This window comes from Talpa europaea (assembly GCF_964194135.1).
Source record: "Talpa europaea genome assembly, chromosome: 14".
In the NCBI taxonomy this organism is placed as follows: Eukaryota; Metazoa; Chordata; class Mammalia; order Eulipotyphla; family Talpidae; genus Talpa; species Talpa europaea.
This window is the reverse complement of record NC_140082.1, coordinates 82,127,107-82,154,271: the sequence shown is the minus strand read 5'-3', so window position 1 is coordinate 82,154,271 and position 27,165 is coordinate 82,127,107. Positions and strand designations below refer to the sequence as shown.

General features: G+C 40.5%; 1 protein-coding gene across 4 annotated transcripts in view; it reads left to right on the top strand.

The window, feature by feature from the left end:
* Nucleotides 1-15,122: 15,122 nt before the first annotated feature.
* LRRC28 (leucine rich repeat containing 28) overlaps nucleotides 15,123-27,165 on the top strand; it is a gene marked incomplete at its 5' end in the record, with an annotated part of 93,006 nt that continues 80,963 nt past the window's right edge. For 2 of the 4 annotated variants that reach the window (XM_084253435.1, XM_084253434.1), the window contains 2 exons: nucleotides 15,140-15,307; nucleotides 25,162-25,202. In XM_084253435.1, coding sequence (XP_084109561.1) covers nucleotides 15,140-15,307; nucleotides 25,162-25,202 — 209 coding nt within the window. Of the gene's footprint in view, nucleotides 15,308-25,161; nucleotides 25,203-27,165 lie in introns of all 4 variants that reach the window. The other 2 variants (XM_084253436.1, XM_084253437.1) reach the window with 2 other exon arrangements.

The following is a 27,165-nucleotide window of genomic DNA, read 5'->3' as shown; positions in this document are numbered from 1 at the left end:
AACCAAAACAAATCCAAAAAAATAATTCAAACAAAACGTTATGAAGGTGATTTTCAAAAAATAGGACATCAGACAAGAAGACAGTGATTCCTGAGAGACTGAAACATTTAAAAAGTGAGTCCCATGATTGCCTAGCTGATTGCTTTGAGAAAGTGTCAGAGATAGAGTTCAGGGGAGGGACCCAAAAATTATCTAGTAGATGACTTGTTAGAAACTGACAAACATTTTCTAAAGTCTCTATAAAAATGTTAAGCATCCAAAACAACTTTGTAAAAGAAGAACAAAGTAACAGGTCTAACACAAGTGTTTATCAAGATTTAAAAAACTATGGCAATCAAGGCAGTTTGGTTATTGCTGGCAATTTAGACAAACAGATCAATGGACTTCAAATATATAAACAAATGATTGTTGAGAAAGTTGCAAAGGCAACTTTTACAGAAAGGATAACCTGCTCAACAAAAATGGTTCTGGGACAACGTGTAACATAAAAATGAAACAATTTAAAAGTCATTTATTCATATCACACACCATATACAACAATTAACAAAATAGAACTTATACCTCTAAAAGAAAATCTTTGTTACCCTGAGATAGGCAAATATTTTCTAGATATGACATTAAAAACCATTATAAACTGGACTTCCTCAAAATTAAACATTTCTGCCCTTCCTAAAACCCCATGAAAAGAATGTGAAGACGAGTCACTAGTTGGGGGAAAATATTTGCAAAACACATATCTAATAAACGACTTGTATCTTGAGTATAAAGAGAACTCTCCAAACTCAGTAAGAAAAACAGGTAAAATATTTAAACAGTTGTATCTTGATACATCAAAGAAGATATATCAATGATAAATAGACACATGAAAAGTTGCTCAACCTTATTAGTAAGAAAATACAAATTAGGGGCCTCCCTGGTGGCACTATGAATTATCCACAGCCACTGCAGCATGAGTTCGATCTCCACAAGTTTGATCCCCGGCCAGGGAAGTAACCCACTTGGCACAGCAGACCTCTCCTGTCTCACCCGCTGCTCCCCTCAGCAGTGTATATCAGTCAGTCTGCCTGTTCTGTTCCCTACTCTAGCTCTGGTGAATCCTCTCACCCCCGAGACCTCTGGCCTGAACCCCAGTTCTTATATGCATAAATAAATAAATCTTTAAAAAAAAAAAAAGAAAAGAAAATATAAATTAAAACCACAAAGAGATATCACTCATACCAATTAGAATAACTAAAATTAAAAAGACTGACTGTTACAAGTATTGGTGAAACTGTTGGGTAGTTTCTTAATAAGTTAAATATGCACCTACTACACGATCCGACCATTTCAATCCCAGGTATTTATTGAAGAGAAATGAAAGATTATGTCTACACAAAGACTTATACACAAATGGTTTTAAGAGGTTTACTTTTAATAGCCCAAAACTAGAAATAACCCAGCTGTTCATCAATATAGGTAAATGAATAAACAAACTGTGATATAGCTAGGAAATAAAATACTACTCATTGATAAAAAGGGACATAATATGCTGCAATATGAATGAATCTCAAAATAGTTGTGCTGAGTGATAGACTCCAGCCAAAAGAGAGTACTACAGTCTTAAAAGTAATCATATATTTTTATAATCAGAAAATGCAACACTATCAACATATATAACTATACTTTCCTATCTTATGAGCTGAAAATTTTAAAGCTACATAAAGTAATATCCTCTGCAATATTTGCTATTCTGGGCCTCTGAACCTAGTGTTAAATCTTAAAATTTGGTTTTTTTTTTCTTTTTTGACTAAAGTGTAAAAAGTGGTTTGTGTCTTAATACTGAGTTCTTAACACAGAGATTATCACAGAACATTTACAGGCTGGATCTAATTTGTACACACTTAAAAAAAATTTTTTTGGACAGTTTTAAAAAAGGCATTAATTTAAGATTAGAAGTTTCACTTGTACGGAAAAGTCTAGCTTTCTGGACTTGTGGCTTCGTCTGAAAAGTCAGAATACCCACAACACTGGGTCTGTCTCCACAGTTAACAATGGCGGGAGGGGTTGCTCTTTCAAAATGAAAGGCTGACATGAAGGGATGTGATTTTCCTGGTCCACGCCACTCATCACTCATTTCCTCAATTTAATCTAATCTAAAACATCATTGATTAGAAGCTATATCACTATTTGATAGCCTCTAAGAAAGAAATAGCACTGCCATTAAACTATGGCTTGCCAGGATCCAAAACCTCCATTCCCATTTCAGAGATAATTAAATAGCAAAATGTGCATCCCTGAATCAATGAAATGAGACATGTTATCTGCCTGGCTCCTGGAAATATTTTAATAAATGGCTTTGTTTTAAATAAGTGCCTATTTCATTGTATGCTGTAAAACCTTCAGTATAAAAACACACCCTTCAGTTCACTTACTTGGAGCTACACACTTATCATCAGCCACTTTTCTTTTCTTTGTAATAGCCATAGCTGGGATTTAATTTATCATTAGAAATCAAGCCACCAACATAGGCTACCCTCTCCCTGCCAGCCTACAGTTCAGCTTCCCAAGTCTATCAGTGCCCACAACTGCCAGTTAGACATACCCAAACGACCAATGCTATTCCTTCTGCCAGACCTGACCAGCAGAACGCTGAAGCACATGATAAGCTCCAGCTCAAAGTGAGAGAAAGTGGTGGAAAGTGGGTTCTCAGCCTTCCATTTCCAAAAGGTGATGTTCAAACATTTAATAACTGGCAAAGCAGGAGGGCCAACCAATTGGTATAGATGGTAACTACGTGGGAGCTGGGTTCCAAAGGTCCTCTTCTGTTCCAGGTGTTGTTAACCTGTGTGTGCTGACTTGTGGGGAGATCTAGGGAGGCTGGAGGGAGGGGCAGAAGCTCTCAGGTCCAGTGGCTCTTAGGAAATAACCACCTTTATGACTAAATGAGAGTGTACAAGATAAAAAGTAACTTTGCCCATGACTAGCCTGAGACTGCGCCCCCCCCAGCTGTAAAATGGAAAAATAACCCAGAAAAGTACAAACTACCAAAATTTAATGAAAAGGAAATAGGAAATGTGAAGTTGAGAAATTTAATTGGTAATTTAAAATATTTACACAAAGTTAAGCCTAGACTCAGAGGACTTCAGTTGGAGGATTCACAGTTCCATTTTAAAAATTTATTACAAGACTATAGTGATCAAAATAGTGAGGTACTAGCATAAGTATTGTCATATAGATATCTGGAGTAGAATCAAGAGTTCAGAAATAAATCCTTAGACTAACAGTTAATTTATGACAGATTGCCAAAATAATTCAATGGGGAAAAGAATAGTCTTTTTATTGAATGGTGCTGGTACAACTGAACAGGCACACCCAAAGGAATAAAGTCGGACGTCTACCTCATACAACATATACAAAATTTAATTCCAGCTGAACCAAAGACCTAAAGGAAGAGCTGACACAATAAAATTCTTAGAAAATATAGAACTATAAATGAGCTTGGGTGAGGCAAAGATTCTTAGATACAACATCAAAGGCACAAGTGGTAAAAGAAAAAAAATTGATAAGTTAGACTTCATTAAAATGAAAAACTTAATGTTCTTCAAAGCAAATCATTATGAAAGGTAAAGGACAACCTACATACAAAAGCAAATATTTGTAAATATATCATTTATCTAATAAAAGACTTTTATCCATATTATGTAAATAGCAAAATACATGACGAATAACCCAACTTGAAAAACAGAAAAAAATATTTGAAGATATTTTACCAAGTAAGATATATGAATGGTCAACAAACACAAGAGAAGCTCAACATCACTAGTCATTAGGATAATGAGAATCAAAACTACATAATAAGTACTTTTATACCCGCCAGTGTATGACTATCATCAAAAAGACAGACATTATTAAGTTTGGAGAAATTGAAGTCCTCATACATATACCTCAGTGTTATATGGCACACACTACTAGTAGAATATAAAATTGTATATTCACTTTTGAAAACAGTCAGGCAATTCTTCAAAAAGCTAAACACAATTACTATGACTTCATAACTGTACTCCTATGTATATACCCACCGGAACTAAAAACATGTTTACATAAAAACTTGCACACACAAACCTTCAAAGCAGCATTATTTATAAGAGCTATAAACTGAAAGCAATCTAATATCCATCAACTGGTGAATGGACAAATAAAATGTGTTTGTATAATGAAATATTACCTGGCAATGAACAGGGATGAAATACACACTACAACAAAACTAAATCTCAAAAACATCATGCTAATTGAAATAAGCCAGGCTTATGATTACATTTGTATTAAATGTTCAGAAAAGGCAAATCTATAGAGACAGAAAGTTTACTTATAAGGGTTGCCTAGGCTTGGGGAGAGAATGGGAAATGCCTGCAAATGGACACAAGGTTTGTTTTTAGGGAAATGGAAATTTCCTACAACTGGAATATGGTGATGGCTGCACGACTCCATAAATTTTCTTTGAAAAATCATAAAGTTGTATCCTTAAAAAGATTGAATTGCATGGCACATAAGTCACACTTCACTAAAGCTATTAAAAAGTAGCTATATGGGCCTCCCCAGTGGCGCAGCGGTTGAGCGCTGGGTTGCGAAGTTGCCGGCAACCTCTGCGGCGCCGGTTCGATCCCCGGCTGCTCCCCGGCCACCGGAGGAGAATCCCACATGGCGCGCAGACCTCTCCTGCCGCCCGCTGCTCCCCTCAGCAGTGTACTTCGGTCCTTCTGCCTGCTCTGCTCCCCGCTCTGGCTCTGGTGAATTCTCTCACCCTCCCGCGCTTCTGACTGTACCCAGTGCTTGGATAAACAAAAATAAATAAATAAATAAATGTTCACCAGTATTATTTAAAAAAAAAAAAAAAAAAAAAAAGTAGCTATGAAACCACAATGCAATTTAATGTATAATTCTGGTTTATATACAACATACAACTGTAAGACTTTTGTAAGATAGGATAGCCAAAGATAATGTGGCAGAGACCTCAAAATCATGACAATTATTCTTAATATTCTGGCTCTATTGGGGCCTCCCTGGTGGCACAAGGGATTAAGATGCAACCTATGAAGCAATCCGCAGCTACTGTAGCATGAGTTCGATTCCTGGCCAGGGAGCTACCCCCAGGGCACAGCCGACCTCTCCTGTCTCGCCCACTGCTCCTCTCAGCAGTGTACTTCAGTTGATCTGCTTGTTCTGTTCCCCACTCTGTCTCTGGTGAGTCCTCTCACCCCCCACACCACTGGCCTGAACCTCAGTTCTTGTATGCATAAATAAATAAATCTTTAAAAAAATATTCTGGCTCTATAAAGAGACACATACATTAGTACTTGAAACCCAGCAAGCCTCAATATATAATAAATGTTTGCTGGATATGCAATTAACTACCTTATAGTGTAATTTTCTTTCTAACACCTCATCTACAAAATTCAGGACATTTTGTTTTAACTTAAAAAAATCTTTAAATTTAACTTGCTTTAACTTAAAATACTTTAAGAAATCTTTAAATAAATGAACTGTCAATATCCCCAAGGGAAAACCTGTTAACATATTAACTCATGTTACATACCCAATTAGTTTAGGAGTAGGGGTTAACAATGGAGATAGCGAGTGGGGCTATCTGATCCACAGAGTCACTCAGAGACCCAGGCTCCTATATAACAATATGCATCATGGCAGATGAAAAGAAAATGGAAAACTTTGAAAAAAACAAAAGAAACTGGAAAACTTCAGATGAGTTTTTCACCACCATAGCCCAGAAGTGACGTTGGTCACTTTTATTTGCTTCCCTAATTGCAAAGAAGGCTATGTACTCTAGGAGAGTAAGAGGAATATTTGGTGAATGTTGAAATCCCTGCCATATCAGTTATCTGTAGTGCAGGACCTTGTTTCAGAGTTATTTTCCACAGCCAGAGATTCCCATCCATTTACCTAATTAAAAACCACTAATCATCAATTTAGGGTGGATGAACTTCAAATTCTTTGAAACAGTTTTGAAGCAGGAGACAAACACCCTTCTCTGTATCTACACTAGGCTAGTGTCTGGTATATAGTAGCAGATGTGGGACTGAATTTGGTTTTGGAGAAACAAGACAGGTGAAAGCCTACAGTCAATAAGAAAACCTGCTGTCCTCTCTTAGGGTATTAGACTGTTTCTTCGGGTATTAGACTGTTTTTTTCATTAAAATTCCCTCAATCTGGTTAAAGAGAACCAAGAGACATTTAAATGCTGAGTGAAAAGCAGCAAAAATTGAATCAATGTGAACAACACTTTACAGTTTTGATTGTGCCATGACCACCTCCACTCTTAATAAAATTTGTACTTATAGTGCTATAAGCTCAATGCTTTAGAAGAATACATAGAAAAGCACTGAGATTTATATTATTCAACCACAGAGGAGTAAAGTATTTGGCTAAAAATCCTCTGAAGAGGAATACACCAGTCTGTATTCTAATATTTATAGTATTTAGCCCCTTAGTTTCTGGTCTTTGCTTTCCCAGCCATCTTACATCACACTGTCAGTTTTATCTTCCTCAAATATTACTTTTGGGGCCTCCCTGGTGGTGCAAGGGATTAAGTCTCAGTACTATGAAGCAATCCACAGCCACTGCAGCAGAAGTTCCATCCCTGGCCAGGGAGTTGACCCACACGGTGCAGTAGACCTCTCCTGCTAGCCTGCTGCTCCCCTCAGCAGTATATTTCAGTAGATTCACCTTTTCTGCTCCGGACTCTTGTCTCTGATGAATCTTCTCCTCCCACCCCCACCCTGCCCCACCACCTCTGGCCTACACCCCAGCTCTTGCAGGCATAAATAAATAAATCTTTTTAAAAAATTATTTTTATAAGGTTTCTCTCCTATTCAAAACCTAAGAATAGCTCCTTGTGGCAAATTGACTCTTTAAGTAACTCCTCATACTTTTTATTTTAAACCAAATTCCCCAAGTGACCTTCTTGCTTCAGTTAAGAGTCAATTATTCTTTAGGATCTGAACACAAATCACCCAGTACCTGAGATTCCATATCCCCTTTTTTTAATCTACTGAAATTTCACCCATTGCTCAGGCCCAAACTAGGTCTTAAGGGGTGAAGTTTTCCCTGAATACTTCAACTTACACTGATCTGAGTTCCTGAGGCGACCATGGTTTATAACAGTCGCCTATGTATTAGAGCTGTCCAGTTATAATTTAAATGTTTTGAGCCTCATTCTCCCAGCTAAAGTATTAGCATCTGGAAGTATTGTATTTTATTATTTTAATCCTCATATATGGATTAAAAAAGGCTACTCAAAAAATATCTATTGCAGACCTACTATGACTTAGGCCTTGTAGAGGCACAGATGTAATGCTAGATATGGAATTTCTTAGTTGAATTAAGATGTAAGGAATATCTAAGATGCTATACCTTGAAATTATATTGGGCTGAATCCTTAAAAAAAATAGATCGCTATTTCAAGTGTAAGTTTTAATATAAGTTGTTTTTGTTTATCAGTTTTTTCATGGCTCTTATATTTTAGCTTTAATAAAATTATCATTTTTGTAAATACAAATTTCTTTTTGAGAAATTATCCTTACATAAATTACTTACTGATTCTCCTTCAACATTATGTTTTGCTCAAACATTAGCACTTCTGTCTCTGGATTTCCTAATCTACAAATGTACACAAAACTTGGATCCAAAGAAGGAAGATTCTAATTTCCTCCTATCTTTTAACAGATAGCTATCATGCTAGATTTAATAATTAACACAGCAAAAAAAAAAAAAAAGAAAGAAACAATCCATTTCACTTAAAAATTACACTATTAGTCTTTCTAAATCCATATAAAAGCAACAACAGTAACAAGCCACAGCTTCTTAGAGGATAAAATAATCTCTCATTAATCTTATTAGCTCGTTCCCTTTACCATTCAAAAAAACACGATGTAATCTGGAAATAATATTTTTTCAAACTCACCCTAAACAGAAAAACACCCTCTGAAAACGCCTCTTTTTGCCACTCTTAGATTGTGCCTGTATATAACCTGGTTTTTCTTTGACATTTACAACTTTAAACTAGTGAAAACTCCAAAAGTTTCTTTAAACTCTCAAATCTGTGTCGTAAAATCCTTTGTCCAGTTACCTGGTAGGCTGGAGAGATTCTCGATTTCTTTTGCAAGCGATTGACAAAGTTGTCTCGGCAGCCTGCTTTGCCAGTTTGGTTCCTGCTGTATGGGTTCCGCGATTCTTTGTGCAGATTAATAAACGTGAAAAAGTCTAAAGTAATGCAGTTCCAGACTGAATCAGAGCAGCCTTTTCCCGTAAAGCAACCTGGTACTTCATAAAACTCCAGGCAGGAGAATGATGGAGCACGCACCAATAGGGAGTGGAGAAGAGCATTTTGTCTAAGTTTGTAACCCAATCCTTGGGGGCCAGAGGTGGGAATTTTAAAAGGAGGGATGCCTTTTCCTTAGAATTTTCTTAAAGTGGTAGCGCTGCCTGTTGATGGTAAAGTTTGCCAGAGATTGCAAATCACTACAGGATTAGTGATTAAAGTAGTCCCTCCTCCCCCGTGTTTTGAGAGGCAAAATAGAAAAATTAACATTGGACTAATTTAGAGAACCTTTAAGAGTGGTCATAGAATGCCATAAACAAGACTTGTCTTCTTTTGTGTATCAAGGTCTACTGTGGTTTGGTTTGGTTCCTCCTGTATGGTTCCGTGATTCTTTGTGCAGATTACTAACCATGAAAAAGTCTACCCCAAGGGGTAGAAGTTATTTGAAAATGATTCATTTTCCATGGCCAAATAGCATGTTTAATCAATGCTTTAAAACATTTCCTTTTTTAAAGAAATGAAAACTAGGAGGATCACATTGATTCCTTAAGATACTTTTTATCATTAATCCTTTTTGAGACTTCAATAATTGGGATAAGTATCATAGTTTGGGCTGATTCTTAATACGCTAAAGGTGTTTTTATTTTTTTACGCAAGCTGTAGATATTTTCATTTTAAGTCTAGCAAAAATTCCTAAGTACTATAAATTTTTAGGTATTTAGAAACCTATATAGTCTTGAAGTACCTGAGGTTTACAATGTCATATACTTTAATAACTTCTGAAGATTAGGTTTAATAAGTGGGTAACTATCAAGTATTTCATTACACATACTTGTTTTAGCATAGGCATTATTTAATGTAACTGTGCTTTCAGGATTATTTATATCTACCAGTAATTAAATAAACCAACGTAAAACTGATTATAAAAAACAAGGTTGCTTGGTAGTAAGCCACTAGAAAACTAAACATCAAGCTTCACAAAGAATAGCAGTTTAATGAGAGGAAATTTAAAATGAAATGTTTCATTCCAAAGGGAAGTTGCCATATTTAAAAAACAGGGTATTTAGAAGTTGTTTTTCTTTCTTTCTTTCTTTCTTTTTTCTAAATATCACCCACTGATGCTTGGATTTTTTTTTTTTTTAACAGCAAGCCCTGTTCCTTTGAGGTCTTATTCCGCAGACATAGGGACTTTGATCTTTTAAGTAGTACTTATTGACCATCTACTCAGCCATGCTAGGCACTACCGTATTGAATTTAATAAATTGCTATTGCCCTTTTTAACTATCATTTCACAATAGACCTTGGGTATTTTTTAAAAAGATTTATTTATTTATGCATGCAAGAACTGGGGTACAGGCCAGAGGTGTGGGGGGTGAGAGGATTCACCAGAGACAGAGTGGGGAGCAGAACAGGCAGATCTACTGAAATACGCTGCTGAGGGGAGCAGTGGGCGAGGCAAGAGAGGTCTGCCACGCCATGTGGGTAGCTCCCTGGCCCGCTAGGGATGGAACTTCTGCTGCAGCAACTGGCAACAGCTTGATAGCGCTGTTTTTAACTCCTGTGCCACCAGAGAGGCCAAACTTCATGTTTTAAGGGCAAATAAGAGGTTGCTGCATTGCTTTTGGAAGATCACTGTGTGCAGTGAGCCTTTAAATCCCGTGCTTCGGCTCAGTGCTTGCTAACTAACCTTGACCATCTTACATAAACCCCCTGGGCCTCAAGTCCTCCTCTGTCAAAGGGCTGTATAGTACTCGTGCCATTGCTGTGGGGCTGAGTGAGAAAATAAGTGCACAGCTCATAGAATTCTGGCTGGTACACACTAAACCCAGGTGTGTGATTGTCGTGTTTCCTCCAGAGTACACTGGATGACAGCACGAATGAGTGTCTTGGGGACCACCCTGTTACAGGATGAATGTACAAATGAAAAAGCAGGTCAGTGACTGGTTCCTGCGGGTTTTTAATTATTCCTGAGGGTTTTTAATTATTATTATTTATATAAGAACCGGGGTACAGTCCAGATGTGCGGGAGGGTGAGAGGATTCACCAGAGACAGAGTGGGGGGCAGTACAGGCCGACTGACAAGTGCACTGCTGAGGGGGGCAGTGGGCAAGACAGGAGCGGTCTGCCTCGCCATGTGGGTAGCTCCCTGGCTGGCCGGGGCTCGAACTCGCGCTACAGAGGCTGCGGCTTGCTTCATAGTTCGGTGCTCAACCCCTTGCGCCTCCAGGGAGACCCTGATTCCTGAGGTTTTAAACCAGCTAAATTATCCCTTCAAAGTCTAAGCAAAACACTTTCTTGACAACACAGTCCCCCATCGCAGCCGGAAGCCAGGTCGGGCAGTGGGCAGGCCCAGCCTGCCGGAAGCCGACCTCCCGGCCAATAGGCGCGTCTTTGGGAAAATGAGCGTCTCGTCCGACCTATCGTGAGGCCGCGAGAACAAGGGCGAATTATCGCGAGGTTCCGTCTTCCCTCCGGGGTTCTGTTTCCCCTAACCCTCTGTCGCCCGCGTTCCGCCCCGCCCCGCCCCGCCCCTCGCCGCCCGCGCCTCGCCGCGCCCCGCCCCGCGCCCCGCCCTGCCCGCCGGCCCTCGGCTCGCGGTCCAGCGCCGCCTGCGCCCTGGAGCGCTGGCTCCGCCGGCGCCGAGGTGAGTGCGGCCGGCCGCCCCCGGGTGGCTCCCAGGGCGAGGCCCCAGGCCCGAGCCCCGGCTCCCAGGCCCGCCGGCGACAGCACCGGGGCCGCGGCGAGCGGACGGCGGGCCCGACCGGGCCTCGGCTCGCCCCCGCCGCCGGGCCCACCTCGCCGTCGGCGGCCGGAAGATCCCCAGGCCCGGGCTGGGAAGTCGCTGTCACTGGGCTCGCAGCTGCCAAACTGTAACGACCTTCGTGTTTGGTGAACTCGGGCACCGTGGCCTGTTTTGCCTGATCGTGCCCGCAGTTCTGAGGACTGAGAAAATAACCTGTTGTAATGCTGGTAGATACAGCTTTTCATCCTCTGATCACGCTCCAAGCTTGGGAAATTGGAGCCGGTATTCTGCTTAATGCAGGAGTCAGTCCAACGGTCTCTTTGAAAACACTAATGTTTATAATGTGTGGATTTTTTTAAGATCGAACTCAGTGGGACCAGTGGGCGAGCCCGGAGAGGTCTGCCTCGCCCTGTGGGTAGCTCCCTGGCTGGGCGGGGATCGAACTCCTGCTACAGAGGCTGCGGATTGCTTCATGGTTCGGTGCTTAACCCCTTGCGCCACCAGGGAGGCCCTGATTCCTGAGGTTTTAAACCAGTGTTTCTTTTTTAAATAATACAGTGGATTGGTGTTTACCAGTTAGAAAACCCTTGGAGGTGAAGTGGTGTGCAGTTAAAAATAAGTGTACCACTAATATTCAGCTGTAGATAAGAGCTAGTGAAGGGAATCTGCCTAAGAAATTGCCCTAGTGAAAGCTGTGTGGTGCCAGTGACTGCCTATTGGAAAACCATTATTGTTATTGATTATTAACAGCTTTCAGGGTTCATTTGTGTAGGTTTTACCTACCAAACGACCTTTGTAACAAGATGCAATTTACCAGGGTGTAATGACTTTTCTTTATGGCAGCCAATCCTAGCGAGAGGATTCCGAAAGAGCTGCAGGTTGCAGTGAATTCTCTCCTACTGAATCCTTAGTGAGTGTAGGGTTTGTATGTAGTTTTGCTTTCTAGTCTTATATTTGTATAAGCCTTGCCTACCATCTAACTGATAGGAAGGTATAGCGTGGCCCTTTGAAGTGCGGGGAAATACTGCATGGTGGGGGGCCTGCAGGCATTGGAGTAACTGCTCCTGGTTTGTGATTCTGGCAGGTTATTCACAAAGAAACTGGGTTTCCTCTTCTATGAAATTGGCTGAATAATATCTGTTGCAATGCAGAAGTGTAAGTGTTAGAAATGTTTATGCCACATAATAAGCGCTAAGGATGTAGTATCTACAAGTTGACTTTTTTTTTTTTAAGATTTATTTTTCCATTTATTTATACAAGCACTGGGTACAGTCAGAAGCGCGGGAGGGTGAGAGAATTCACCAGAGCCAGAGCGGAGAGCAGAGCAGGCAGAAGGACCGAAGTACACTGCTGAGGGGAGCAGCGGGCAGCAGGAGGGGGTCTGCACGCCATGTGGGACCTTCCGCAGGTGGCCGGGGAGCAGCCGGGGATCGAACCGGCGCTGCAGAGGCTGCGGGCAGCTTCGCAACCCAGCGCTCAACCGCTGCGCCACCGGGGAGGCCCTACAAGTTGACATTTTAGAGAATGAGAAAAATCCACCTTGCAGTATTACATGTCTCACTTTCATCCATTCATTCGCTGTGTAGGGATCTACTTAAGTTTGGGATTCAGTATTTTACTTAATTAAATAAGCCAGTCTAAGAAACCCCTTTTCTTTGAAAAACTTCTGCTTAAAATGTGTGGAATTGTCTTAAAAGTGTTTGTTTTTAATAATAATAAAGTGGAGCTGAGGCATGTATACACAAGTGCTGTAAACAATAAGACCTCTGTCCTCAGGGGCTTAGAGCCTCTTGGCTTGATTGATAGTAGACAGATACACCAATAAATATATAGATTACAAGTTATAAGGAGTTCTACAAAGGAAAAAAATCTGAGATTTCTCGAAAAACAACCAGTGAATGTTTTGGGGAAGGGAAGTGAATTTTAAGTTGAAACCTGAAGGATGATGAGACAATGCTTTCCAGACTAAGAGGACAGCAACCAGTGGTGTGAAAAGTAGGCACTTTCAAGGACTAGAAAAGCCCAGGAGCTTGGTGAGAAGCCAGGAAGGGTGCTGTGGGATAATACTGGAGAAGTGGGTGTCGCCAGAGCCCGGAATGCCAGGTAGGGGTTTCATTTTCTAAAGTGTTCATAGGATTTATTTAGATGTGCAGGCACTAGTGGGTAGGGAGCAAGTGTGCCTGAAAGAAATTGACATTTTAAAAGCGTCCTTGCTGAAAAGTATTAGAAAGTGGCTAAAGGAAGACCAGTATTACAGTTGACCTGGCAGGAGATGACAGTGGCTTTTGGTTTTGGCAGAGATATGTAGATGGGACTTAAGATATATTTTGGAGATGGAAACCACTGGCCTGTGATAGATTGGAAGTGGCAGGTGAATGACAGAAGAGAATCCTTCATGACTTCCAGCTTTCCTGCTTGAGCAGCTGAGTTGATGGCATTGTCTGCTTTTAGCTGAGTTGGGAAAGACTGGGGAGGATTCTGACTAGTGATAAAGCCATACACACTCTTGTAAATGTGTTAAGTTTGAGGTTTTGGCGAGACATCTAAACTGCTTCCAGTTTTCTACTCAAGTGAATAATTACCTGGAAATCTTCCTTTTTCACTCAGGATCATAGATGCTATTTGTAGTCTAGTTCCCCTTGCTCTATAGATGAGAGACTTAAGATGTGGAAAGATTAAGTGTCTTGCTCAAATCACATAACATGTCTTGTTAAAATAGGTGACAGGGTGGTGTGGATATGGGAAAGTATTGCCTTTACATCTTGCGCTAGGAATATTGTTGAATATTCCATATTCTCTGTCCTTTTATGTAAAAAGGTAAGTGTTCTCTTATTAGGAGTTAGTGTTTGGAAATAATAGAAATAACTGAAAAGTTACAAGACTACTTATGGAAAGCTTGTTACTGTGTTTTGCACTAGCTTCTTAATTCCCAGTGAAAATAGTTTTCTTCAGGAAAAAAAAAAATTTCTTTGGGAAAGGGATTTTCCATTAGATTTTAGAAAAGGGTACCCAGGAAAACATAGAAAACTCTTTAAATAAAGCTCAACTACTTTGTTTTAGCATTTCCTTAGTATCCTGTAGAACCCAGTGAGTCTGTCTCTATAAAGAACTCAGACTTTGAAATCCACTGGCCACCCACCCCTGTCAAAAAAAAAAAAAACAACCAAATCCTTGCGTTTATTCCTATGGATTGGTAGAACTTGGACAAATGATCTAAACTCTGAGTTTGTTTCTTCTTTTGTGAAGTGATTGTGAAGTTTCTTTCTGGGCTGTACCTAGATGATAAGATTGTAAATGTTATGTCTTGGTCAGTATCAGAACTGGAAGGGAATTTAGTCTGTTTTGGGTTCTGGCTTTTACCAATAAATTGCTGTCTCCATTTTCTATGTGGCCTACAGAGTTTGTAATGGAATAATATGAAGTTCTTATTTCCTAATATGATATTTTTTCTTTCATTGATGTAATGACACTGTGTCCTCAGACCTTTCTGTTTATCACTTGTGATAATCAGCAAAGCTAGAAAAGAAAAATAAAAAATAAAGAGATAAAAGAGAAAAGTTAGGATATAGGACAATATTTAGTAGAAAGTGAAGAAAATGAAGCTGTAAGTCATCACATTATATATATAAATATTTTTGTATCTTTAAATACAAAATTAGGTTAAGAAGGACACTATACTGTTTGCTACACTGACTTTTAAGCCTTTTCTTTGGTTGCACGTTACAAAGTTGGTCTCTGTCCTCTTAGTCAGGGATTCCTATTTCAAGTCCAAGAACTATTTTTTCAGTTAGGACTGTTTCTATTAGGTAGGAAATATAGCTTTAATAGCTAGAATATTTTTACTACATAGTTTTTATTTTAATTTCTTCTAAATATATGTAACAACTTTAGTTATGAAAGAAAAATGATAGAGATTGAATGTATAACTCTTTTTAGTGTTTGCAAATAGCTCCATATGCTAACAGGTTTATTGGGCAGTGACTGTAAACATTATTCTAATCATTCCATGTCCTTGTTCTCTTTAGAAATGCACCAGTTTTAACAAGATGTAGTGCTGCAACGTGCCTGATGGGATATGTTCAGTCATGGCATCCGAACTTTGTAAGACGATTTCTGTGGCAAGGCTGGAAAAGCACAAGAATTTGTTCTTAAATTATAGAAATCTGCACCATTTCCCACTGGAGTTACTGAAGGATGAGGGACTACAGTACTTGGAGAGGCTCTATATGAAAAGGAACTCCCTTACAACCTTGGTACAGTATTATATTGCTTTTAAAAAATCATACTGTGATCCTGAGTAAGATATTTTTTATATATAATCTAAGATATGCAGACCAAGATGTACAGCCCTGCTTGTCATCTATACAGATAATGTGAATAAACACACAGGGTACGCATTAACCAGCGCAGGTGTGAGATTGCGCAGAGTTGTGCAGGGAAGCAAAATATTCACGAATATTCTACTTTTAAAATTGGCCCCCACTCGAAAACTGCTCCTCACTGAGGCTGGGCATCTCTCTGGGCTTGTCCTTTCTTTGTGAGTAAGTTTCAAACGTGTTTCAAGAGAAGGTCCAAATTATTTATTCCCACTGTTTATTATGAAATTTGGTCTTTGTTTTGAATGGATTAGCTCTGTGTGATCTTTCCCATGTATCACTCACCTTATTTGAATTCCCGTTCTTAGTCATTGTAGGTGATTTATGATGATTTGTTTCTTTGTGAATTAATGTGATCTTCATTCCCTGCTCTGCATTGGACTTTCATAAATATCTGCAAGTATATCTTACTGGTTTCAGCACATGGAGTTTTTCTGGAAAAGGCTTCCTTAATCTCGCTAAAGTGGATAGAAAGCATTATGAAATGTATCTTTACTGTATCTCAGAGAAAATGGATGTATATCTTCCTTTCTTGGCATATTGGTTTATGTATTATTTTGAGTGTCCACTTTGATTTTTTTTTTTTTTTAAGATTTATTTATTTTTATACAAGAACCGGGATATAGGCTAAATGCTTGGGAGGGTGAGAGGATTCACCAGAGACAGAGTGGGGAACAGAACAGGCAGACTGAAGAAATACACTGCTGAGGGGAGCAGCGGGAGAGACAGGAGAGGTCTGCTGCGCCATGTGGGCTTCTCTCCAGCTGGCCGGGATCGAATCCGCGCTGCAGCGGCTGCAGACAGCTTCACAGTGTGGCGCTCAACCTCCTGCGCCACCAGGGAAGCCCCACTTTGAGTTTTTAAATTAGATCATGCAATTGTATGAGTCCTTTTGCAGACTCATCACTGCATGATGTGACACCATGTTACACCTTTTTCCTTCTTTGAGGAGGAAGTGATGTAAGAAATCGTTTGTTAAGGATTACAGCCCAGATTTCCCCATGTTTCTTATTGAGGTACAAAGAGGAAGTGAGTGAGTTACTTCTTTGATGATCCGTCATGATGCTCTGGTGTGGACTTTGTTCAAAGAAATTGACTTTCACTTATAAAAGTTACAGTAAACTTGACTTTTGTGGTGGCTGTTTTTCAGCTGCAATTTTCTACTAATGAAAATATTTACCTATCTATGAGAGTTTTAACTGCTACTCATAATAGAGCACAAGCACACATTTCATATTCCTGCTCTGACACCTTTTTATCCCCATCAAAGATTACACTGTTACATGTGATTAATAATATATTTTATTTTAATGCTGTGTCTTGGCTGGAACATTTGATTCACCTGAGTCGAAGAGTTTTATAAATTGTAAAGAGCTCTACAGATAAGAAGGGGTGGGGAATAGTAGCACTTGTTCTGTTCCCTGACCACACTGGTGACCAGACAGCTCACTGCACAGGACTTGAAAGCAGATGAAATAGTACTTATCCTACACTGATGATTTAAGACTTTTAGAATGTTTGCTAGTGATACTGATAAAGTATATTTCCTAAAGTAGATTTAGTATGTAGAATTGTACTTGTAGCTACAAAACTGTCCAAAGGGAAGAAAATACATTATGGGAAATACAGGCTCTCAAACACGTTATGGGTTAGTTGGCCTTTTTCTCTTCTAAGAAAGTTTGGGAGCTTAGCAGTTGTTTCCATTTTAGGTTGTTCTATTATTTCATTTTAACATTATTTATTTTTTAAATGCCCTCTCCTCAGCATCTCCTATCCCTTCCACACCCCTTACCTAATGAGGCCCCTTGGTGAGAAGTCATTAATGCACAACCCAGAGTGACAAGATGTTGGCAAGTATGTTGGGAGTTAGAAACTCTCGAGAGTAGAATCCGAGTTTGGGTAGGTTAATTGCTGGGAAGGAGATTAGAAAAATAGACACCAAGACAGGTAGGTCTTCAGTTTGCTTGTGATCTGGGACATGGGCATAGCTGGAAGGATCTTGACAACAAGAGATCTTTTATTTATTTATTTGTGTGTTTGTTTGTTTATTTTTAAGATTTATTTATTTATTTATACAAGAACCTGGGTATAGTCAGAAGCATGGGAGGGTGAGAGAATTCACCAGAGCTAGAGAGGGGAGCAGAACAGGCAGACTGACAAAGTACACTGCTGAGGGGAGCAGGGGGCACAGCAGGAGAGGTCTGCGCACCATGTGGGACCCTTGCCAGCGGCTGGGGATTGAACTGGCACTGCAGAGGCTGCAGGCAGCTTCGCAGCCCAGTGCTCGCCGCTGAGCCACCAGGGAGGCCCTATTTTTTTTTTAAAGGTTTATTAATTTATGCATACAAGAACTGGGGTACAGGCCAGAGATGTGGGGGGTGAGAGGATTCACCAGAGGCAGACTGGGGAACAGAACAGGAGGACTGATGGGAATAGACTGCTGAGGGAAGCAGCGGGGAGACAGGAGAGAGCTGCTGTACCATATGGGTTAGCTCCCTGGTCAGGAATCGAATTCATGCTGCAGTGGCTGCGGATAGCTACATAGGTTGCGTCTCAACCCCCTGTGCCACCAGGGAAGCCCAAAAAGAGATCTTTTTTCCTTTTCTTGTCTCTCTTACTCTTTTCCTCTCTTCTATTTTGTAAGAGGGGAGAATTGAGCCCTTGTAGTTGTTGATGGGAAATCTCCATCAATTCCAAGAGTTCAAAGTATAGAAAAAGTTGGGTTTTTTTATTTTATTTATTTATTTATTTATTTAGTCCTCATACAATTCCCCCCACCCCCCCCCCTTGTTTTGATCCTGCTCCCTCCTCCCCCACCCCTGTAGTGTGTCTCTGGTTTATAGTTGCTTGTTGATTTTGATTTTTCAAAGTGTAGAAAAAGGTAATAACTAAAAGTATAAGATTCCTCATGAGGCAAGAGAGGATGTGCCTCAGAGTGTACATGGAGCCACTGGCTTCTCTAACGGTGCCCTTCCACCTTAGTAACGAGAGAAGGGGAGGATGGGTGCAAAGAAAGCTACAGATGGGAGTGGAGGCAGTTGAGAGAGTTCTGTCTGATGACTTTACTGGATAAGGTATCTCCTTGGAGAGTCAATTTGTGGAGTATGTAGGTTTGAAATGACTATTGTGAAAAGTCACATGGCAGATTGGGTAAAGAGAGGTAGTAGACTCGTTGGCATTATTTGACAAGCAGTTGGCGGTAGGCTTATGGTCGAGCCATCTGCTCATGTAGGGGGTTGTCTACTGCTGTATTCAGTACTGGGGATAGGAAGAAGGTGGGCTGTTGCATTTGTGCAGGCTTAGGTGTTTACCGAGTATGGAGTGACTAAGGAGGTTTTGCATTTCAGCAAGAGTATTTAAAATGATGGAACATGAAGTCTAAGTCGGACTAGAGGCAAAGAAAGAAACGAGAGGATAAGGTGAGTGGCGAGGAGCCTCGGGACCCATTGATGATGAATTCTTGTACTGAGGGTGACTGAGTCTCTGTTCGGGTTGAAGGTGGGATATGTGGTTGTTGAGAGAGACTTTAGTCTTGGAAAAGTTTCAGGTAAGGACAGGATATAAGAGTGAAGGGGCTGAGGGGGGGCTGAGGTCAAGCCTATTCACATTTCTTCCCCCACTCCCACTCCAGTAGTTGGGGTGTCTGTAAAAGTTGGAAAAGGGATATAGTTTACAAGCAGTAGCCACCAGTTCTTCTTCCTAACCTGGAAGTTTATCAAGGGAAGGAATTAGCAGTGGAAGCGCTTGAGGGCTGCAGTTCCAGGGAGCATGCGTGGGGGGGTGTTCTTCAGTAGCAAAACTCAAGACTGAGATAACAGACCCAGAGTCTATGTTTTTAACCTCTTTGGACTTTTAGTTCCTTCATTTATAAAATAAAAGGCCACAGAAGACTTGGAGAAGGGACAATCTCAGCCTGGAATAGTGATCTAGCCAACTTCTCTTAATGAGGGCAGTGGGCAGGAGTCCTTCCTGGGGACATGAAGAGTGACTCACCCAAACCCTGATTGAGCTCCCACTAGCTGCCAATTTTACTTACAAACTTGAATGGACAAGGAAGAGGTATTGACGTTTTAATGAAAGAGAGAAATCTGACTTATGGTTAAGCAATAAGAGCAGAGAGATCTTGATTAATCAATTAATCCTTGCAAAAAGAGAGAATTTAACTTAAAAACCATATCCTGTGAGACTGAAGGCATCTGGGGTAGGGGATGAGGCACAGATGTTGCTGTTGACACAGAAAACATTCCTGACCTTCCCTATCAAATATACGCAGGCAAATCGTAAAAGAATACGCATCGTCAAAGCACAAGCAGATGTTTTAGTAGAAGTCATGAAACACTGATCATCCCCCTAGATTATCGATTAGATTGGCAAAAATTACTACCTAGTGTTGGAAATCATGAAAGCCCAGCATTGAAGATAATGAAGAGACTCTCCACCCCTATTGAAAGGAGTAGAAATGGGGGCTCCATAAATTTTGTGAGTGGGTGGAACAAATCTAACAAAATTTGACATGAATATATGAACAAGGATGTTCATCAGATCACTGTATGGAATGAAAATGTATAAAAACCTAAATGTTCATCCCGGTGAGGCTGGTTAAAATTTGATAGCAAATTTTTGAGTGGGGGAAGAAATGTGAATAGGCTTGACCTCAGCCCCCTCCCTCCTTCACTCTTATATCCTGTACTTTTCTGAAACTTTTCCATGGCTAAAGTCTCTCTAAATAAATTTGAGTCCTTACATAAATGCAGGCACTGTTGTAAGTATTTTACCTGTGTTAACTTAATCCTCAAAATAGTCTGTGGGGTGGGTGCTATTATTATCCTGCTCACTACGCAAGTAAACTAAGGCCAAAAAAACCCCACACACATTAAACTCAATTGTTTTGGTTTTAATGAACCTGGTATATGAAATGCCTGTGGTTATTTTGGTGGAGATACTACAGGAAATTGGGATATTTGCTGCAGTTTTCTCGTTGCTTTTCTTTTAGAGCCATTAAAATTTACCCAAAAAAAATCCCAGCTTTTTATGTTTGCATATCCAAATAATCAAAATTTGCATTTTCCTATGAAACACTGCCATATGTTTTGAATTATCTTTTTAAATTTCGCTTATAGAGAGACTACCTGTTATTTGCACAGTTTAGTCATTTACATTTTTGCTGGACACATGAGGTCAGTGGTAGTTAGCAGCACTTACAGGCCAGTGGTACTTGACCTATCAGTGATTGCATGTGTGCTCTGAGTGGTCTTCTCTCAGCAAGAGGGCTTTGTGTGCTGTTGATGCTCCCAAACACATTCCTTACTGCCCCTTCTCCCTCTCGAAGCACCTCCTCCCCATGACTCCCACAAAAAGTGTGCCTGTTCTCTAAGCTATTTCAAATGAAAACCCTAGGTTATAACATCCTTTCATGGCACTCATTATAAATGAACCTAACCGTCAGACATTTGCTGTTGGTACAGAGCCTGCTGTTTTTCAGTTGTCTTTTTTTTTTTAAAAAAGATTTATTTATTTATACAAGAGCTGGGATACAGGCCCGAGGCGTGGGAGGGTGAGAGGATTCACCAGAGACAGAGCGGGGAGCAGAACAGGCAGATGGACGGAAAGCACTGCCGAGGGGAGCAGCGGGGGAGACAGGAGAGGTCTGCCGCACCATGTGGAAATCTCCCTGGCCGGCCAGGAATCGAACCCGCGCTGCAGAGGCTGCGGGACAGCTTCAAAGCCCTGCGCTCTATCCGCTGTGCCACCGGGGAGGCCCAAGAGAACCTGCTGTTTTTCTGTCTCCAGGAAACACCAAGAAAATGCCGTGTTTACGTAAGACTCATGTTTCTTGGGGATGCTTGACATGTATTTGGAGAAAAGTTTAAAAAGGGGAAAATGAATAATTGATGGGAAGTGGGCCAAGAGGTAACGGTGACTAGGGCTGCGTTCCCACAGAGGAGGCAAGGAGGTGCTGGCTCTCTGTTTCCCTCGCCTGCTCAGGTTTCTGGTTTCTTGGTTGAGAATTACTGCGCTATAACATATTTAAAGTGAGAGAAGCAACAGAAGAGGAATGGGCTAATCTTGCTGGTAGGGAAAGAGGTCTGCCATTGTAGTTCTCATGTAGACACATGGTATGTAACGCGCGGATTCAAGTAGAAAACTGGTTGAGTATTTTGGGGTGGCTTGTGAATTTTCCTTTCATTAGCAAAACTTCATTAACTTTTTTAAATTAAAAGTAATTTGTGGAGGTGAAATTCATTTAACATAAATTAACCATTTTAGCGTGAACGATCCAGTAGCATTTAGCACGTTCACAGTGCTGTGCAGCCACCATCTCTGACTGGTTGAAAACATTTCTGTCACTCCAAAGTAAAAGAGCTTAGCCATTAAGCAGTTTCTTCCCATACCCCTCCTTGCCTCAGCCCAGCAACCACCAATCTGTTCTGTCTCCATGGATTTATCAATTCTTGGTATTTCACATAAATTACCACTTTTATCCATGAGGATTTATTTATTTATTTATTTATTTTAAGACTTATTTATTTATTTATGCAAGCACTGGGTACAGTCAGAGGTGCGGGAGGGTGAGAGAATTCACCAGAGCCAGAGCGCGGAGCAGAACAGGCAGACTGAAGAAGTACACTGCTGAGGGGAGCAGTGGGCGCGGCAGGAGAGGTCTGTGCCATGTGGTACCCTTGGCCGGTGGCCGGGGATTGAACCGGTGCTGCAGGGGCTGCGGGTAGCTTTGCAGCCCAGTGCTCAACCTTTGCGCCACCGGGGAGGCCTTATCAGGATTTTTTTTTTTTAAAGATTTATTTATTTATTTATTTATTTATTTATTTATTTATTTATTTATACAAGCACTGGGTACAGTCAGAAGCGCGAGAGGGTGAGAGAATTCACCAGAGCCAGAGCGGGGAGCAGAACAGGCGGAAGGACCGAAGTACACTGCTGAGGGGAGCAGCGGGCGGCAGGAGAGGTCTGCAGGCCATGCGGGACCCTCCTCCGGTGGCCGGGGAGCAGCTGGGGATGGAACCCGCGTCGCGGAGGCTGCAGGCAGCTTCGCAACCCAGCGCTCAACTGCTGCGCCACCGGGGAAGCCCCCTATCAGGATTTTTAAACTTAAAAACATTTTAAAACTTAATGTACTGACTCCTGTGTGTCAGGATAAATGAGTTTGTGTAGTATCTATAATAAGCATTAAAATTAGTTACTCACTGAGTAGAAAAAGATATGATGTGAAGGTGTAGTCATCTAGTATTATTTTATGTCAACTATAGAAATAGAAAAATTAAAATGTTTAGTATTTTGTGTTACTTAGTTACATTGCTAAAATGCTCTGAAAAGAGAGAAGAATATTATGGGTCACCAGTAGGTGTCACCCTCGGCCTATCCATCAACAGACAGCCTATTAGCCAGTTGTTCTGGGTGGATGATCTGTGTTTTTGTTTTTTTAAACCCAATATTCTAATGAACTGCAATTTTTTCAAGGTTACTGTGCTAATTTTTAAATAAAAACACAAGGCATTGACTTGTTGATAGAGATAGTAATGCACCATTGGCTGCACAATACTACTCAGAGCTTAATTGTGTATGTGCCTTTTTAGCTCAAAAGAGCTAAGTTGTTTTCATGGGAAGATTTGATTATTGTTTGACAGAGCCAAATAGGCATCTGGAAAGAATAACCTGGGGTTCTTTGAGTTAGTCAAAGAGGATACTGATACAGTTGCCGATAAAACTAGATGAGCATCTAATAGCATTCTTTTTAGGTACTTAATTTCCTTTTTTGGAGGATTATTAAGCCTCTTACCTTCCTATGCCACCTCCAGAGTTCTTTGTTTTGTCGAGAATGCTTTGTTTGTGTGCCCCATAAATGAAGTGTATAGTCATCTTCATACTAGGGGAAACATCAGTATTGAAAGAAACATTTTGGGCATTTGGACAGATCCAAGAGTAACGTGGAAAGACTTGTCATGACGGACCTCATGCATATATTGATATCAAAACATTGGGTGGGAAGGAATCACAACTTCTAGCTTTTGAAAACTAAAAGTGGTTTATCAAAAGTGTGTACTCAATAAATGCCTTATTGACTTCATAACAATATTCATATTCAGTGTTACTTGGTTATCATAAAAAGCCAAGGGTGTGTGTGTGTGTGTGTGTGTGTGTAGCTAGGGATACTGTTACTAAATATTTAAATACTTCACTTGCCAATATGAAATTAATGTTATTTCTTTATTTAAAATAAATGGTAGATTTCCACTTAGCATTTTTAAAGTTTTTCCTTAGAGTAAAATATAAGACCTTAATGATTTGTTCCTTTCTGCTCTCCACAAAATCATACCCTATGGCCCAGATATAGCAAACATTTGTTGAGTGTTTAGAACCCAAATTGATTATTTACTCAATTAGGTAGCATACCAAATTTTAAAATTCAGTTTTTTAATTAGGAAAGCTATACAGATATTACAAAAATGGAGATAGCAAACCTCATACTTTTTCTAATGATAATCACTCTAAGTTTCTGTAAGAAAATTGTTTTGTTTGAAATGTGAAACTTTCTAGTTCCCCATACTTTTCATTTTTCTATCTGTACAGTTTTTATAATAGGATTTTGAAAGTATATAAGATTTCTTCAGTATTCTTAGGGAGTTGCAGTAGAATAGATTGTTTTTGCAATTTTCCGGTCATACCTCTCTCTCTCTTCCCTTGTCATATACTTAGCTAGTCAGACCTGTCTCCCTGCCTACTCGAAGGTAACCTCTGATATTTGTCTTTCAAGACTCAAATCAGATCTAATTTCTTCTTAAAAAGATTGTTTTTGATGTCTACCTTGTCTCACACTATGCTTGTGTATAGTATAAAAAGAATTTATCCCTGACTTAGTGTGTTCCTTCAGGATTAGTAACCACTGTCTTTGTGTTTATGTAAACTCGAATTCCTTGTGTGCCCATGTGATGAAGGCAAGCTTTGCGTTATTTACAGGAGGCTTTTACTCCTACCCGGTGCTTCCAGCAGAGAACCCTGCTTTCAATTTATGAGGAGAATTTTTCTAGGCTTTTCATGGGAGGGCCAGACTTTCCAGGGCTCTAACTCAATCCATCTCATTTCTGTCCTCCTAGTGGCCAGTTTCCTATCCTGGCCGCACACCCTTATTCCAAACTCTGAACCTGTGGTCAGGTGGACACTTCCTTGGACCACCTGAACCCCAGCTTTCTTTGTTTAGTCTGAACTCAGTTAGGTTTTGATTTCTGGACCCAAGATCTCTTCCTTTCTCTTGAGTAGTATGATTTGGAGGGTGGGGTGAGATGGTGACTTAGTTTACTAGGGCTGCTATTAACAAATCACACAAACTAGGTGACTTAAAACAGCAGAAAAGTATTCTCTCACAGCTCTGGAGGCCAGAAGCCTGAAATCACAGAGTGGGCATGGCCGATCCCCATGCGGGACCCTCCTCCGGTGGCCGGGGAGCAGCCGGGGATCAAACCGGCGCTGCAGAGGCTGCGGGCAGCTTCGCAACCCAGTGCTCAACCGCTGTGCCACCGGGGAGGCCCAAGTTTTAAAATTTATAAATTCAATATTGTATTATAGCCTATGTACGCATAAAACCCAGACCTGCTGATTTCACATTACTTTCTCAAAATTATACCCCTGAAAAATATGGTACTTTGTGTTTGAGTTAACTAGACATGTTTAAAAAAATGTTCAAAATTATAATTTAATTCTGAGTTTTTAATTTTCAGCCAGAAAACCTTGCTCAGAAGCTTCCAAACCTTGTGGAACTGTGAGTCTGTTTATTCAAATTTCTCAAAAAAAAAAAAAAAGAATGAAAATATTTTTAAGTTCTTTGACATAAAAGGATCTGTAATTTTAATGTACTAATTTATTACTTTTAGTATTATAATCGTGTTTCTCATGTGGTACTAGTATTTAGTGTTGCTGCCATTTAAATCTGTGTCTTAAAGATCTCATTTCAGGGTAGAGAAGATGACGAAAGATGCATTTATTTTTCCAGGTGCAACTATTTTGTCACAGAACCCTTCCGGATAGTCTATGTAATTGGGGAAATTTGTGATTGTTGTTACTATTACTATGTGTAATGCTTATATAAACAGGGAGACAAATAAAAGACTTTATTTTTTTTATTTTTTTATTTTTAAAGATTTATTTTTATTTATTTATACAAGCACTGGGTACAGTCAGAAGTGCGGGAGGGTGGGAGAATTCACCAGAGCTAGAGCGGGGAGCAGAGCAGGCAGAAGGACCGAAGTACACTGCTGAGGGGAGCAGCGGGCGGCAGGAGAGGTCTGCGTGCCATGTGGGACCCTCCTCTGGTGGCCGGGGAGCAGCCGGGAATCGAACCAGTGCTGCAGAGGCTGCGGGCAGCTTGGCAACCCAGCACTCAACCACTGCGCCACCAGGGAGGCCCGTATAAAAGACTTTAAATGCAGAGCAAAACCCTCCTTCCCAGCATCCTCCATACTGATTTGTTGTCATTCTTTTGATGATTATTTCCACAGTGCTAAATAATTATGTTTACAACTTTGTTTTTTTAATGCTTCATTTTTAGTATCTATTCACTTATCACTACAAGTGATGAGAAATTTTGCAGCTGACAGTTTCCTTTCTTTCCAGCAGCCTCCTAATTTTGTTAGAGGAGTTTTCATTGTTGCTTCTTGTTCTCTTCATTATTTAGCATGTTTTTCAGGGGGAAAGGAAAGAAAGCTAGCTTTACACCTCCAACTTCAAATTGGGAGTCTTTGTCATTTCCTTTGTCCCCCATCAAGTTATTTTGAAAATGTTTAATCCAGCAGAAAAGTTGAAAGCATAGTACAGTGAATACCCATATAATGATGTACTTTGCCAGCTTCTGGGACTAGACCCTGTCAACGTGTCTTTGCCAACTGGTTGTCAGAAGAGGAGACTGGAGGGACTGTGAGATAATAGCAGGAAGAAGGTTACCTTTGGGTCCTGTGCCCTTCAATTTTAATTCAGTGCAGCAATCAAGACTCAGCAAGACTCACCTCAGCATGCTCTGGGACAACCTCACGCCACATGCTTTAACTATGAACTCCACATGGAAGTCACTTTTGTGGTGACCCTGACTGTACCCTCGGGCCACATGCTCACCACTCAGCATTGCACTTCCACAGACCAGCTCCAGCTGGCTCCAGACAGCTGTCTTACCACTCACCCTACTCACTCTATGCCACTTCTGCAGTAGCTCTGCGCACTCTCAGCTGCCTCCCTGCCAGTCACCTTGCTCTACAGACTAGCTCCAGACGTCCTCCCGCAACAGCCATGGTAGATCAGTTCTGGCCTAAATCATCTGGCAAGTTTCTTCACCACTGGCAAAACCCTGTGTAGTTGTGGCAGCAATTTAGACCTTTGAAAAGGTCTAAATCTCAGCCTGGAGGTTGTTTCTCTCTTAAGTCTTTAGTTCCTTTGTTGTCTACTTTCCCTCAGCTAGTGGTGTAGCTGGGTTTTTGTACTTACTAATTCTGATTGCCATAGAGTCCTCGTGTTATAGAGCAACCTCGATATTAAACGGGTTCCTGGCTGTGGGTCCTCACCCGCGCGCTTTAAAGGGACTTATGAATACTCTACTACAGACACACACAAAAAGGTTAATAAAAAATTTATTTACAAGAGGAAAGGAAATAATGAAAATGTACAACTCAGGGAGAAAATAGGGAAATAAAGTCTTTAATGCGTCCTACCCGATCCGACGACCTGGAAACCCAAAG